General features: G+C 42.6%; 1 protein-coding gene and 2 long non-coding RNA genes across 3 annotated transcripts in view; 2 read left to right on the top strand and 1 right to left on the bottom strand.

Annotated features, from left to right (window-relative positions):
• Positions 1–16,621, top strand: part of pals1a (protein associated with LIN7 1, MAGUK p55 family member a) — a 53,056-nt gene that overhangs the window by 16,047 nt on the left and 20,388 nt on the right. Inside the window, exons 2-4 of the mRNA XM_060051144.1 lie at positions 10,964–11,262; positions 11,685–11,862; positions 16,445–16,545. Coding sequence (XP_059907127.1) covers positions 11,080–11,262; positions 11,685–11,862; positions 16,445–16,545 — 462 coding nt within the window. The 5' untranslated portion in view covers positions 10,964–11,079. The remainder of the gene's footprint in view (positions 1–10,963; positions 11,263–11,684; positions 11,863–16,444; positions 16,546–16,621) is intronic.
• LOC132457519 (uncharacterized) lies at positions 2,248–2,955 on the top strand. Its single transcript, XR_009525695.1, has 2 exons — positions 2,248–2,577; positions 2,623–2,955. It is a non-coding gene; the product is annotated as an uncharacterized LOC132457519 (long non-coding RNA).
• LOC132457143 (uncharacterized) lies at positions 13,771–15,292 on the bottom strand. The gene is made up of 2 exons (XR_009525574.1): positions 14,906–15,292; positions 13,771–13,928 (listed from the first exon to the last, which is right to left on the bottom strand). It is a non-coding gene; the product is annotated as an uncharacterized LOC132457143 (long non-coding RNA).

Here is a 16,621-nt window from a genome sequence, read left to right as displayed (position 1 = left end):
GGTCTCGGGCAGGTTGAACTTCTCTTATTTATATTCACTCAAAATGTCCTAAATTCTCTTATTTCTATTTTTTTTACAGCAGCTCATAAAATAATTTGGGTCGCACATAAATTGATGAATAAATTCATCAACGGTCTAGCTCTGCCAGTATTCAGTGAATATGTACTAATCCATCCACATACAGATCTACACATAGTGCACATGAACACAATCTTGCATTAGAGAAATTGAACTTTCAAATCTAAATGGCTCATTAGTAACCACACCTATCAACATTGAACAAAATAACCACACCACTCACATTAACACACACTACTATACAACTCAATTGTATCTGGTGACTGTCATATTTACTCCATCCCTGCCCCATACTGCTGTCTTTCATTTTATTTTGGCTGATTTATTTTGTTAATTTTTTTTTTCATTAATTTGTACTAGCAGTATATGTTTTACGTGTAATGGGTCATTTAATCTTGACTTTTACAAAGATGTGTGTATTGTTGTTTTAGTTCTTGTGTTTATAATTCGTTTTGTTGCATCTGGCCTGTGACATCGACCCATATGCCGCATTTCCACTGCAGGGTGCGGTACGTTTTGGTTCGCCTCAGTCCGGCAGGGAGGGGGTGGTATAGCCCAGCTCAGTTCCGAGGTCGCTTTCCACCGCCGACAGTACCCTTTATGGTAGGCCGGATGTCGATCGCCGCGGCAGCTACGTAAACATCGCGACATCATAGCAGCGCGACGCAATGTAGCCTGCTCAATAAAAACAATGGGAAAGTTGAACGGGACACATTAAACCAAGAGCTACCATGGAAGTCGTCCAGCAACAGTTCCTGGCCTTTACGCTTTTCATATGGCAGTTAATCAACTTCCGAATGCAAGCTACTGGAGGCTACTGTTTGTTTGATTGTATCCCCACGTCGCCCGGGAGTGACGATTCTGTCGACCAATCAACGGAGGGGGTGTGTAGCTCGAATTTTCCGGCACACTTTCAGGCGTCTCAGCACCCCAACGGAGGAGTACTGAAGACAAGGGCAAAACGAGTACGGCTCAGTCCGGGTCACACCCACTTTTGGCGGTGGAATCGCAATCAACAGCTGCAAAATAGCCATTTTGGCTATTTCTAGCACAGACATTTTTCATGTTTATCGTGCACTGTCCATGTCTGAATAAACCTTATGTAACCCTTTTCTCACTGGGTGGCCATGCCAAGCAAAATTAATTCAGCAAAAGCCTAATGGCACCAGTTAGTACAATTTTACAAAGCAAACACTGGCAAAACAAAATGCTGAATTCTCAGTGGTGATATGGTAAGCTGGCAGAGAGAGAGAGAATCAATAAACCTCAACCATTAACAGGTAAACCGTGACATACATGAAAAACCCACACCCAAAAAAAAGGGGGAGGGCGCTCAACACAAGGTCTGCTCTCAGTGGAGAGAACCAGCCTGCAACAGTTGGCTAGGATGCTCGTTCAAATGTACAGTCTGAGGGCAGCACGGCGACGCGGCGTCAGCGCACAAGTTTAGTTTTTACCTGAACTTTTGATTCTGTGACATTCAAGGAATGAAAGGCCAGTAATGTAGGGTTGGATGACCTACAATGAACAGATCAGCACATTTTCTCTACCAGGAACAGAAGGATCGAAATTACTTTCCCTACTCTTATTTTTTTAAAGTTAAAATCTACACTAATCTGTTTCCACCTCACCTGTTGTTTCAGTAACATTTTGTCTGCTGTCCTCCTGGCCTATATTAATCAGTATCTCTCCTGAACAGCCCGGCTCCTGAGAAGCACTGGGTTGTTCAGCACTGTTTGATGCCTAGGAACATTCGAAATAAATTGATTATATATTTAATAAACATTTACTAGCCACAGCCATTTGACTGTTCAACTTAATTTCAGACTAAGCTAACTACCTCATCAAGCAGCTCCGCGTCGTCTGGACGAGGCCTTTTTTGGTGCAGAAAAAACTTTTCAATACTCATCTGGATTAAAGCAACAAACATTCAGAGTCAGAATAAAATAATATTAAGAATAGAATGTAATGAATGTTTTCTATTCTTTTTGATATGGGCACCGTATAGGCCTATCTAAACTATAACCGCATTTCATCTTAATCACAGTGTTTGCTGCGTTACCAATGACGTTGTCTATGATGACGGGTGCGGGATGTTCAATATCAATAACGTTGAGTTCATAAAGCTAATATTACCTTTTCTGAGTTAACAAAAAATGTGGGCCACAGTATATCATACTAACCTTTGGTAAACTGCAAATGTCGCAGACCGTCTTCTCTGTGCCAAATATATTTTTCCATTGACCTCAAGCATTGCACGTGGACAGGAGGAGCGGGCGAATCAGCCATCAGTGAGTGTGCATGTAACTCCGCGTTTACATGCGGACACATCTGATTCGCATAGATGTGGAAGAACAGTCCAATCGGAATAGAAAAGTATCATATATATATACGCCTCAATCGGTTCGGAATAGAATTCTATGCGGAATAGAATAGGTGGTGTAGTCCGCTATAAATACTTATTCCGATTAGTTTGGGGTTTAACTTGAAGCAGCTGCAGTAGTTCGCAATTGGTCCACTCCGTCTGTACTTTAATGCACACAGAACTTTACCGCTGTCAAGGAAATTGGATTTATTGCCTGATTCACGTCTTTGTTATTATCACTCCGTAGTAGTTTCAGTAGTCCGGTAACTTATCAACCCCAGCATGTCCGGTTGCTAAGCGACGGGTGACGGTGGGTTCATGTGTTAGCATCGCCGCTCTCGCTGTGTGTGTGTGTGTGTGTGTGTGTGTTTGTGTACGAGAATGACGGGGAGAACGAGTGCTATGCGGAGATGAATGGACGGAACGATTTTTAGATTTCCAAATCGCGTTATAAAAAAAACAAAAAAACAATCAATTCGTGGTGCTCGATGTTGATTCTGTGGCGCCGCGCCACACAATGGTCTATGTATGGGAAACACTGCAATATCTGTCTCTGGAATTTTAAGGTATAGTTTGAATGTCTTAGGAATGCAACCTTACCCTCATGGAAAAACAAGGAATGATTAGATAAGGATATTACTCATGCTCACAATCTGTTAGAAACTGCAAAATTGCACTTTATTTTGGATCAAACATTAAACAAGATCAAAATCTATAAAACCAAAATAAACATAGAACTTGAGGTAGTATGCCATCCATGTAAAGCATAAATATCATACAAACAAGAACCAGTGATATAATGGAACTAATATTGCACCTTAAAAAAATGCATCCCCCATCAAATGTGATCAATAACTTTTTCAAAGGGGCCCCAAAAACGGTGTGTTTGAACCGTCAGCGATTGGTTAATCTTTCTATCTTCCTGGGGGTTGGGGGCCTTAGGGCTACCAATGCAGAAGAGGTGCTTGAGGTGGAGGGATGGGCTCTGTGGTGGCTGCGGCCTCAATGATCTCCTGAAAGAGAATAGAACTTGAGGTAGTATGCCATCCGTAAAGCATAAATATCATACAAACAAGAGTCCGGGAGTTCTGTTCCAGGAGCTTGGTGGTTGTGCTTATAAAGAAAATACAACCTTCAAACGGCATAACGATAATGGAATGGTCATCATCATTTATTGAATGATTATTAACATAGAAAACGCATACATTTGTGGTTTTCAATCCTGTCGCATCTTTTCACCCGCCATCTTGCCTAGAATTTTCTTGATTTTCCATTTTCTCGCAATGTATTGCGGGAGCAAGTCTCAACTGTAGCGTTGCAAGGGTGCCCATCGAAAATCTTAGCTTTAAGGGAGATCCTAGCCCTCCCCCTTACCCCACCTTAAAATGGCTTTCAGGACTTGACTCGCTACGCGTGAAAGCGCAACAGCGAGGCGGAGGGTTGAGATTTTGGTTGGAGCAAAGAATCGGGATTGAGCCTATGTCTACTCGCGATCCATCGGTAATGAGTACTAGAAAACTCAAGGCAATCCCAGGCGTTGTCCTGAAGTGACTTGGTCCCCACCAGCTGGCTAACAAATCTGGCGATGAGTCTTCCTGGCCGATGATCCCGGAGGTGGAAATATCAGGCAAGCGGCAGTCTCTAGCGATACGGGTCCCGCGTCCAACCCAGCAAGAAAGCGCAGCTAGTGTACTACTATCAGACACTCAGCCGTCCGATTTGCCGCGAACACTGCCGTCCAGGGTTCACGCTAGACTTTTTCTTGGGCGGACAAATGTCCGACACTATTCCAGAATATCGGACATTTGTAATATCTTCTGGACGTTATTCACTAATAATGAAATAATCACCAAAAGTCCACATTTAAACGATACAAACTAAGTTGCTTCAATAAATGCCATTTATTAAATTAGCCTAGGTAAAAAAACATAACGGCCATTCTCGGCAAAAATGGTAAACGGGTAAAAAATTATTAATTTGATAATTGGAATTCTTGCAGACTACTTTCGGCGCAACTTCACGGCATGGAAGTGCTCCGCTGCTCGCGAAAAATTGAAGTCTTTCAACCCCGGCCCAAGGCTCGATATGCGCATCAGCCTCGTCACCTTTTCCTCAGCTAGGCGGTTTCTGATAGATGTTTTAATCCTGTTTTGGAGAGAAAAGCCTCGTTCCGCAGGAACACTGGACACGGGGGTTGTACTGGCGGTTTTGGCCAGCTTTGCCCAGTCGGGAAAGATTTATGTGTTCACAGCAAACGCGACGGGGCGACAAGATCCCATACAAGGTGAACGTAGAGACGCGTATCGGGCGAATTTTTCGCGAGAGGAAACCGGCGACAACTTGTCGCGCCACACTTTCGCCGTGCACAGGCGAGGATTTGTACCGCGACAAATTCGCTTTGACGCGAATTTCGCGTGATGACAGCCAATCAGCGTTCAATAGTGTGGGCACTGAGTGGCATGTGTATGCATGTGCGGGTGCACTGCACGCGTTCATGAATGCACATTCGTGTTTGCCTCCCTGGTGAGCTCGGCCAGGAACCGCAACTGGTTTTCATATGCTACTGATTAATTCATACATAAATGCAAACTTCTTTCTTTTTTTTTCTCGGACATGTGGGCCGTTTACATTTTATTATACCAGCCATGCGTGCGTGCAATCGGCCAATGTCCGGATATAGTCGGCTAACGTGAACGCTGCTGCCGTCACTCTGGCGAGGCGTGTAACAACAAGTATGGATGCCCGCAGGGTCCTTTTTGCACTTCTTTGCTGAATCAGATGAATCAGTTATTAGAACTGCTTGCGATGGTTGAACGAGAATGAGCAAGAATTTCTTAGGTGATGTTTATAATTTGAAGCCATACTGTAACGTAGGGATGGGCCGATAGTCGATTCTATCGACTATCGACGAAAGATGGATTCCTTCGTCGATCGTCTCAAGTTGCCGATAAAAGGCGATAATTGTTTTTGAATAATACCTTTTTTATAATTTTTTTCGAAAAACAGCGCTGTGGTGGCTATTAACAACTTAAAAAGCCCTGCAAATTGTAATTTAAGTTAACTGGCACAGGTGTAAACATACTATATAGCGCTGACCTGCCGTATTCACTCACTGTTAAGAGGGGAGAGGGGAGGAGCTTGAAACCTACCGGTTTGCTGGCACGGCGAAATGACATCACACCCCGCTGCACATGTCACTTTGAAAAACTTTGAAAAGAAGAAATAAATAGAAAGAAATCTGCTTGAGCAGGGGAAAATGTTTCAAAATTCATCCCATAAATCATTTGTATGGGAAACACTGATATGTGTATCTATACTCAAAGCCTGCGTTTTCTTTCAACATATTAGCCTATACCCTGCAGCGCAAAGGCTATGCGCACAGCTTACGGGCGATATATATTTAAAATACGATATATAAATCATATTTTTGAAATGATTTAGGAGTTGATATCAGGCTATATGATCAAACTAATGAAATATTAGAAGAGACAATTTCATATGATTATGTCAGTGTGTATTAGACAGTCCCATTGACGTTCACATAAAAACATCCCAGTCAAAAGGTTGTCGGGTTTATTTGGAACAGAAAAATAAGACATTCTTTTCAAAGTAGGCTATAGGCCTATGTACAAAACGCTTTTAAAGAACAATTATAACAGAATATTGAACATAACACAAATTTAACCGATGGCGAAGTCTTCACAAAACTCTTATAAAACGAAAAAAAATTCTGCCAGAGCAAATAAAATAAAAATGGCCACAAAATTGGCTAGGGCTATTGCAGAACGCAGTCGAAAGTAAACGAAATTTGGATTCAAAGGAACTAGAGCTGGGACGACTAGTCGACATAGTCGACGTAATCGACCCCCCCACTCTCACTCCAGTCGTGGCGGTAAATATGCACCAGAACGCTAGTCGCCAATCGTTTAAATGCATAACAATGGCGGCGGCAAGCAGTAGCGGGAGCACAGAGGCTGGTGGTATAAAACTTGGCCAAAAGCCGAGCTCCGAGGGTTTGTTTACCAGCGTTGCTATGGTGACCGGTCTGTGTTCCAACGGTTTATTAGGTATCTAATAAGCTGTCTAATCACTTCATTCACTGCCTCTTCCGTGGTCATTACAATATTATGAATAGATTTTGTCGGGTTCGGATTTTATACTCTGGTGAAAAGAGAACTTTTGTCATGTTATGTAGTTCTAGTCTAGCTGTTGACTGTCGAAATTCCACGATCTATCAATTAGTTCTAAGGAGTAAACACACACTACAAGTTGACAATTTAAATGACATAAATCCTTTTCGAAGTTGGGTCTCTGAGGTGGCAGTGCATTATCTTTCAGTTTGCACAATGAGAGAGGGAGGAAGGAGTAGAACAGTATTTTTATATTTGGTATATTCCTCCTGATTGACTTATTTTGTTCATTTGTTAGATACTACATATGGCATCAAAATGCTCTATTTTGCAGTTTGAACAATTTAAGTGCCGTGTTTGCACAATGTTATTGCACAAAAAAGTGGCATGTTAAAGAAATGTTTAATAAATGTTGATATTTTAACAACAAATGTTTTGATATCCATATTGTGTGAAAAGTTACATTGATGAAGTAATGTGAAATAATCGGCAACTGAAAAAATAATCATTAGATTATTCGTAAAATTAGTCGTTAGATTAGTCGACTAATCGAAAAAATAATCGTTTGAAAAATAATCGTTTGGGACAGCTCTAAAAGGAACGAAATAATCCAATGTATGCCTAATAATAAATATACATTTTAAAGTGTGTGCATAGCCTACAGGGTTCTGGACAAGAACACCAGCATATTCACCTTTTCTGGCTTCAACAAGCTCCTCAGTGGCGTGACAACATTGTCTGCAGTGCTAAATACATGCTCAGAAGGTGAACTAGTAGCGCATATACTAAGATATTTACTCGCAATCTTGGCCATTAATGGAAAGCAGTTCTTCCACCATGCGAGTGCGTCACTGTCCCCATCTAGTGCATCTTCTTGCAGGTAGGCTGTTACTTCTGCCTTTGCCCGTTGCTCCTCAGTGAGTGTCACAGGTTGCTTCGCCTTTCTCAAAAGGCTACCCAGGGAAGGTTTGTTTTTCTTAGGTGGTGGGGGTGGAATAGGTGCCACTGGCTGCTCCGTCTCAACATCCTCCACTCTGACCCTTACCTGTCCGGTAGTGTGCCTCCTGCAGTATGACACCATCTCTGCCTCCAATCGAACTCGTGCCTACGAGGGAAACGGCATCGATATGGTTGCTCTTGTAGCGGGGGTCGAGGAGTGCAGATAAGCTCTTTAATTGTAATTCATTATCGTACTTGTTCTCTAGTTCCACCAGCACCCCGCTTTTAATGACGGACGTCATCTGGACGTCATTGTCGTCTTCCTTCAAGAAGTTGTCTTTCATTAAATGCAGCGTGGGCAGCAAGGAAAAGACTGTCACATAGTTTTCGCCAGACAGTATGTAAGTAAATTCCGAAAGAGGTTTTAGAGCTTTGTTCATCTTGCCACGTCAGGTTTGGCAGGGGACGGCGGCTTCTGTCGTTCGCGAAAACCCTCTTGATTGCTGTGGCATGTTCCAGTATCCTCGCTGCCATCTTCTGCTTCGAACCCCAACGTTTTGCACAGTCCTGTTTTTTAAAATAAGACTGATTAGCCCAATAGCCTGCATAATAATATTTGCCTAATAATAATAACCCTAATAACACCACTAGCCTACTATAGGCCTAATAATAAAATCTAATAATCCTACTGTAATCAAAGCGTGTTTGGGGAGTTGTAACTCAACCTGGGCTTTGCTCAGCTCCCGTTTCCGTTGCCAACTATGAGAAAAGGCGCCGTTGATTGATTGTATAAATTGGGGATAGCAGTTTGGGAAAAGTATTTGCGCGTAGGCAACTCGTACTGCTTGTCCAGCGTTGCCAGCATTTCTTTGAAGGTGGTCTTCTCCACCGTCTTGAAGGACACCATTTATTTTTTAAGTACCGGGTCACAGCTGTGGTACACTGCTTACATCGAAGGGTGTCTCGCTTGTATTTGTTTCCCTGCGAGAAGGCGCCCAGGATTGAGGGCTGCTGCGATGTTGTAGCAATAGCGGAGGCCGTGGCACGTGGAGCTAAAGTAGCATGATCTGCCGGATGATGCACTCTTAAATGAGCGTCTAAATTGGTTGTCTGGGAATCCTTCACCGTAATCATTCTTTTACAAAGCCGACATATCGGCTTGTTGACGTCTTTAGGTTCACCATTATCATTTGGCTTGAACCCAAAATACTTCCAGATGGGCGAAATTGCTGTAGTCTTACTAACTAAGATGGCCTTCATTTTGTGTAACATGTGCTGCTTAAACAGCGCCAGTAGGTTTCACTATTGAGACACTGTGTGTCATCATGACAGCGCCGCCAGAACCGACGTATCGAAACTTAAATCAGCGGAGGCTCACCAAGCTGGTCCAAGGGGTAGACCATCCTTATCGTTTTTAAGTAAAAAATAGAAAAATAAAACCGCAATTTTATAATGTGATAAATTATTATTATAAAATTATTATAAATAATAATAATAATCGACTATCGGCGATCGCTAGGGGGCGCTATCGGACGATAGAAGCTTGTAGACGATTGCCCAACCCTACTGTAACGTAATACAAATGTAAGAATGTGTGTTAAGTTTGACTCTTAGTGCTTGCTGCAAGTTCACTTTAGTCTATCTGAAGAGGAGTTTTTGGGAATGCCTAAGTACTGGCTTGAGACCAATTGGGGTGTCGGTGAGAACACAGGCTTACAGCTCTGCAACATGTAAATAAAGATACAAAGAATAAATACATTATATTATGCCTGAGATTTCCGAGATCATGCCCGCGATTTGCTTTGAGGAGGCACACACCCGCGACTAACTTTATCAGAACAGCTCAGCTGTTCTATATTTAAAATACAGAATAGCTGAACTGTTCTGATAAAGTTTGAATACAGAAATGTTCTGTATTCAAACTTTATCACTCTAGCTATTTGTTTAACTCTTCTTTATTTGTTTCCAACCATTTAAAAAATAATAATGGTGTGCATCGTTTACTCCATTTAGACCTTGAACTCTGTTGCACTTGATTTAAGCCAGTCAACATTCTTTACGTCTTAAACTATGTGGCTTTATCAAACATATTTACCTCACTTTGCACTACAGCATTCCTGCAATGCTGCAGGAAATGCATTTTCTAGTTTTTCTTTATTTCCCCATTGACCTCCTATTGCCTTTTACTACTCTATGTTGTTGCTTTCTGTAGGCATTTGTGTCAAATGCATTTGTCTGCTTTGATTTTGTTGGCTACAGAACGGTCCAAGGCTAATAAATGCATGATGATTCATGTATTCCAGTGTTTCCCGCAGGATTTTTTTCAGCAGCGGTGGTGTGGTCCCTGAAACCCTCTAGGGTGGTCCGGGGGCATGCCCCCCCGGCCGAATTTTTTTTGTACCCTTTACATTGGAATGCATGAATCTGGTGCACTTTGAGTGGAGAATATGCACTTAAATCCTATTCAAACAGTCCTGTTTATTACTGTAGATGGGATTATTGGTGTTGTAACTTTGCCTTTTGTGTCTTCATTTACAGATTTTTATATTTTTGTATAGTAATATTTAAACAAAAAATGCCACAACGCAAATATAATTTGCACAATTTATTTACAGATTTTTGCCTAATGCTTAAACACTAAACATGGTTGCTATGCCCAAAGCATAACTGTTTTTTTACGTAAGACACTTTGTTCAAAAATGTCCTTAGGTTTTTTCCCTGCATTTATGCTAATGACCACATGCTTACAGGCGATTAGCATAAATCCCTAACTAAAATACGCGATGAAAACGGATTTTATAATGGCAATAAAGAAAAACATCGGATCTAACAGTATGGATTCATTTTTCAAAGTTCCTGAAAATACCTAGGCTATAAATTCCTGACTGGATATAAGCTCCTGTAAAGGCTATGAGTGATCCCAAAAAGAGCGACAACACGCACACACACACAGGCCTACACACACACACACACAATACTAGAGGAAAAACGGCACGGAGGTTGCGGTTTATAGATACAATAAAATGATTGGGCTCAGAGGGTTTTTAACACTGGTGGTCATGTAGCGACACATTTTAGCAACTTACTTTCTCTCTCTCTGTCTGTCTGTCTGTCTCTCTCTCTCTCTCGGTCTGTCTCTCTCTTTCCTTCTTTCTTCGATCTTCCGCTTCACTCGCTACTGCTAGAATCAATGTAACTTTGCAACCGTGTAGGGTAGCCTACTGCCAACAACTGCCACACTCGCTGTGTATTTTTCTTCTTTGATGTTGGTTACGTGACGATGTGCTGCGCAATTGACGTTACGCGCTGTACATTTTCTAAAAGGAGCTACTTAAAAAAAATAATGATTAGGAGAAGGATTTTTATTGCAGCGGCGGAGAAAATTCAGCAGCGGCGGCGCGCTGTATGAACATGGGGGAAACACTGTATTCTATACTTGATGTGTTCTCAGGTGTTGTGCAGCTGACCGTGCCATGGCCACCCTGTTTAAGGAGCTTCCCTCCTAGACACGCCCAGTTGCATAAGAAACACGCGCACGTACACACGCACACGTGTGGGTTTGCGTGTATGCATGAGATGACGAGCTCCCATCTGAACGGACATGTTGGTGACGGGGAAGGCGGAGGAGAGGAGGAGATGAGGGGGGGTTCTCAGCACAGAGAGATGGCAGTGGACTGTCCTGGGGAGCTGGGAAGCAGGACCCTGCCGGTACGAAGATCCGCTCAGCTGGAAAGGATAAGGCAACATCAGGTAGAGTCTGGTTATTTGGCTCGTGGGCAGACTTCCAATAGGACAGGGGAAACCTTTTCAGCTAGTGTAAACAAACCATCGGGTTAACCTTCTTTGAGACCCACAGAAGTTCTGTTATTAATACAGTGTAACTGAACTCTTTTTGGGTTGAGTGAAAGGACTTTCTTTTCTGCTTGACCCCCAATGTTGAAACTATGTAAACGGCAGTAAGGTTCAACATTCATGTGATGAGTGAACATTTGGCCTGACTTCTGTGCCTTGTTTGGGTCACACATTTTTGTGACTTATGACCGAATATATCAGGATGTTTTTAACTATGTTCTTAAGTATTAAGGGGGGATGTCGCATGGATGGCCACATAACAGCTTCCGTGTGACGAGCACACCATCGTCCTGGTAACTGGTGCTTGTTTGTGTTTTCAGGAAGACCTCCGACGGCGCCGCGAGGAGGAGGGGAGGCAGTTGGATCTGAACGCGTCCCTCAGGCTCCGCAAGCTCTCCCAGAACCCCCACGTAGGGATTGACAACCCCACCTTCCTGCAGGACTCACACACGCCCCAGCAACCCGCGCTGGGAAGCCAGCACGCACAGACAGTGTTGGGTAAGAACCTGGCTCCTCCCCCTAACCCTAGACAGTGTTGGGTGAGGACCTGGCTCCTCCCCCTAACCCTAGACAGTGTTGGGTGAGGACCTGGCTCCTCCCCCTAACCCTAGACAGTGTTGGGTGAGGACCTGGCTCCTCCCCCTAACCCTAGACAGTGTTGGGTGAGGACCTGGCTCCTCCCCCTAACCCTAGACAGTGTTGAGTAAGGACCTGGCTCCTCCCCCTAACCCTAGACAGTGTTGGGTGAGGACCTGGCTCCTCCCCCTAACCCTAGACAGTGTTGGGTGAGGTCCTGGCTCCTCCCCCTAACCCTAGACAGTGTTGGGTGAGGACCTGGCTCCCAACGGGCTTCTTTGTCTCATTTGACCCACAACGTGAGAACACATCAAAAAGTAGCGTGTTGTAGATGTATTGTGTAAATTACCATTTTGGGATCATTGCATCAGAAATTTAAAGCACACCAACTTAAAGTTGTAGGGCAAGATTAGGAAAAACAGTGTGTACTATTTGTGAAATGTTTATTGAAATTGAGCAATGTGGTACAATGAAATAATTTTTAGGAACAATTAAATCCATAACCTATTTCAGGATTATGTGTTAAATCCCTCACAATCCCAAGGCCCACCTAGGCTTGCATCAGGGAACACTGGTTGGGAACTACTGTCCTTGGTCTTCGACTCCCAGCCTCAATGCCCAAGGTCTGCTGAAGCCACCCGGAAGCCACATTTCTAACACCTATTTGCTCATCAATGACTATCAATGACATCTAACAAATAGAGGGCTGTCAGCTTCTGGTCGGTCGGTCGGTTGGTTGGTTGGTTGGTCGATATTTGCTTATTCAACCAAATTCTCATATATCGGACAATCGCTGGTGTTCCTTTTAATAATAATAATAATAATAATAATAATACATTTAATTTAGAGGCGCCTTTCAAGACACCGTAGGAATACACATGGTTCCCGCGGGTCCTTAAAAAGTCGTAAAAAATCTTACTTTTTGTGTGAAATTAAGGCCATAAATTGTCTTAAATTTACTGTAAATTTTCTCTAGGTATTACATTTTGCAGAGGGTCTTTTAAGACGAGGGGAAATTGTCGCACACAACAAATCACATAGTGCGTCTTTTAATTACGGCAATTTTCAGGAGTTTTACGTTACGTTAACGTTGACATCAGTCACATGAGGTCGCAGAAATATATCCGATACTCCGTGGCAGCTAGCGGGACTACACCGATGCCCGTATTATTTGAAAGAAGTGGACTGAAAAGTTCAGCATCTGTGGCTAGTACTTCACATCAGACGGCGTTAACCGGTTTGTGTCGCCACCAGAAACCAAGAAGGCGGAGGTATTGTGGGTTCTCCACACGGTGAGCAGACATTATTCCTTCAAATCGAACGAGGACATTATTAGCGTCTTGGCTGCTATGTTCCCAGATTCTGAGTTTGCGAAGTCGTTCACCTGTGGTGAAAACAAAACGGCCTATCTTGCCAAATACGGCATCGCATCTTTCATAAAAAGAGAGCTGTCACGCAGCATAAGCGAAAAACAGTACGTCCTCATGTTCGATGAGAGTGAACAAAACCACTAAAAGCAAACGGATGGATATCCATGTGAGGTACTGGCCCACGGACGACACCGACAGCCATGTCATATCGCGGTACTATGGATCACAGTTCATGCTGGATCATTTGAATGTAAGTATTCCAAACAGTAAATTAATTAAATTGTTGGGCTTTGACTTTTGCCCAAAAATCATATTCGAAGTTTGTTTGTTTATTAATATTAATATTCGAATATATTCAAATATTTATTAATAATATTTTCACCATTAAATTCCTTCAGTAAGACCTGAGGTGCGTTCAGAATCGCAAACATAGGCGAACGTTCGCGAACGATTTTAAACATTTTCCGTTAAACGAACATAAGCAAGCAAACGTTTACGAACATAGGCAAACTGTCTGAAGAGGTAGTTCTCCACAAACAGAGATGGATCGCGGTGCTCTCTTCGGCTACGTGACATTCGTTGCCATGGCATTAAACTAAACTATATTGAAATCATTTACTCCTTTCCTAATAATAATAATAATAATACATTTAATTTAGAGGCGCCTTTCAAGACACCCAAGGTCACCTAACAGAGCATATAGTCATCATTCAAAACTATGTAAAACAGACTAGGAATAAAAGGAAAACAGAGGTTAAACATGAAGAATAATAATAATTAATAACACTCAAAGACGCCTAAAGTGAAGGGGGGACCTCACTAACCACCACCAATATGTAGCACCCACTTGGGTGATGCACGGCAGCCAATCGGTGCCAGAACGCTCACTACACACCAGCTTGAGGTGGAGAGTTAGGGATGAGGTGGAGAGTGAGTGAAAAGAACATATTTAAACACTATCGACCATATTTAAACACTGTCGATCACATTTAAACAATATCGACCACATGTAAACACCATCGCCCACATTTAAACACTATCACCCACATTTAAACACTATGGACCACATTTAAACACTATCGACCACATTTAAACACTATCGCCCACATTTAAACACTATCGCCCACATTTAAACACTATCAACCATATTTAAACACTATGGACCACATGTAAACACTATCGACCACATGTAAACACTATCGACCACATGTAAACACTATCGACCATATTTAAACACTATGGACCACATGTAAACCCCATCGACCACATGTAAACACCATCGCCCACATTTAAACACTATCACCCACATTTAAACACTATGGACCACACGTAAACCCTATCGACCACATTTAAACACTATCGCCCACATTTAAACACTATCGCCCACATTTAAACACTATCGCCCACATTTAAACACTATAGACCATATTTAAACACTATCAACCATATTTAAACACTATTGACCACATTTAAACACTATCGACCACATTCAAACACTATCGACCACAATTAAACACTATCGACCACATTTAAACATGTAAACCCTATCGACCACATTTAAACACTATCGACCACATCCAAACACCATCGACCACATTTTTTCCTACACAGAAAGCAATAGATAAAACGTTTCATATAGCCTATCTACACCCTTACTTCAACTGTTGTCTTTTGCATCCTAAAATGCGATTTGAACGTTATATCGCAGTAAGTGGGTACAACTTCGGTGACGTAGCCCTCTATTCTTGAATTTTCCGTACTGGTTGTCTGCAGTAGGCTTTCAACGAGGTCGACCACTTGCAAACCCTCTTCTGTAAACTCTTCCATTAACATGGAGGCTGCCGCTAATACCATGGCCTGCGTATCCATTTTTTTCGTTTACAGTTTGTTTAGAACGGTGTTCAAAAATCGTTCAAAATTAATTGTTGAATGTCAACGCGTTCGTTGCGAACGTTCGTCTATGTTCGCTGAACTTGAACGCACCTCTGGATTGGGCTTCGCGAGATTTGTTTACCGGCGTTGCTATGGTTACCGGTCCTGCGTGTTCGGACGGTTTATTAGATATCTAATAAATCGCTGTCTAATCAATACTTTATTCACTGCCTCTTCCGTGGTCATTACAATATTATGAGTAGACTGCGTCGGGTTCTCCGACGCTCCCCCTCTTGGCCTGCCATAACAGATTTGAATATTAAGGGCTGCCTAATATTCGTTTGAATTTTGATTTAATTTTTGATATTCGAATTATATTCGAATAAGGAAGTTCGGCGTCAAAGCCTGTGTGTGTGTGTGTGTGTGTGTGTGTGTGTGTGTGTGTGTGTGTGTGTGTGTGTGTGTGTGTGTGTGTGTGTGTGTGTGTGTGTGTGTGTGTGTGTGTGTGTGTGTGTGTGTGTGTGTGTGATCACTGTCAGCCGTGTTTACATGGACACATCTGATCCGCATAGATGTTGAAGAACAGCTCAATCGGAATAGAAAAGGATCATATATACGCCTCAATCGGAATACAATTATCTGTTCGGAATATAATTCTATTCGGCAACAGAAGAGGTGGTGTAGTCTGCTATAATCAACATGCATACACTTATTCCGATTAGTTTGGGGTTTAACTTAGAGCAGCTGCAGTAGTTCGCATTTGGTCCACTCCGCACACCAAACTTGGCCGCTGTCAAGGACGGTGGATTTATTGCCTGATTCAAGTCTTTGTTATCAATCAGTAGTAGTTACAGTAGTCCGGTAACATATCAACTCCAGCGTGTCCGGTTGCTAAGCGACGGGACATGGGTGATTATGGGTGACACGGGTGGGTTCATGTGTTCGCGTATCGTCGTGTCCGCGCACTTCCGAGATAACATTGCAAGAGTACTACTACTGCTAGTACTACGGCTACGGTTGATGTGTATAAGTGACTCAATAAATTCCCTTTTTCTATCAAATAATTTTTCAGAAAGTTTTGGGTCTTAATTTATGTATGTGTTGGTCTTAAAAAGGTCTTAAAAAGTCTTAAATTTGACTTTAAAAATGGTGCAAGAACCATGGTGAGGCTTAATCGTCACAGCCCTACGTCGTACTGAACTACTTCTTCATATTGTTTGATTTCTCTTTGCCTCTCTAATTGTCCTGTCTGTGTTCTCCAGAGCTGGAGGAGCTGCTCCAGTCCCTCAAGCAGGTGAAGGGCTGCCTGTCCGACGCCCAGAGTCAGAGTGACGTGGAGCTGGTGCTGTCACTGCTCCAGAAGGTAATACGAAGAGGCTTGCTTCTTACCACGTTGTTATTACAATGAGCTTGTGAACTGGCTCGTGAACCCTTTAGTG

Source organism: Gadus macrocephalus, chromosome 5 (assembly GCF_031168955.1).
Source record: "Gadus macrocephalus chromosome 5, ASM3116895v1".
Taxonomy (NCBI): Eukaryota; Metazoa; Chordata; class Actinopteri; order Gadiformes; family Gadidae; genus Gadus; species Gadus macrocephalus.
The sequence above is the reverse complement of the archived record's forward strand: the minus strand, read 5'-3'. Positions and strand labels throughout refer to the sequence as shown.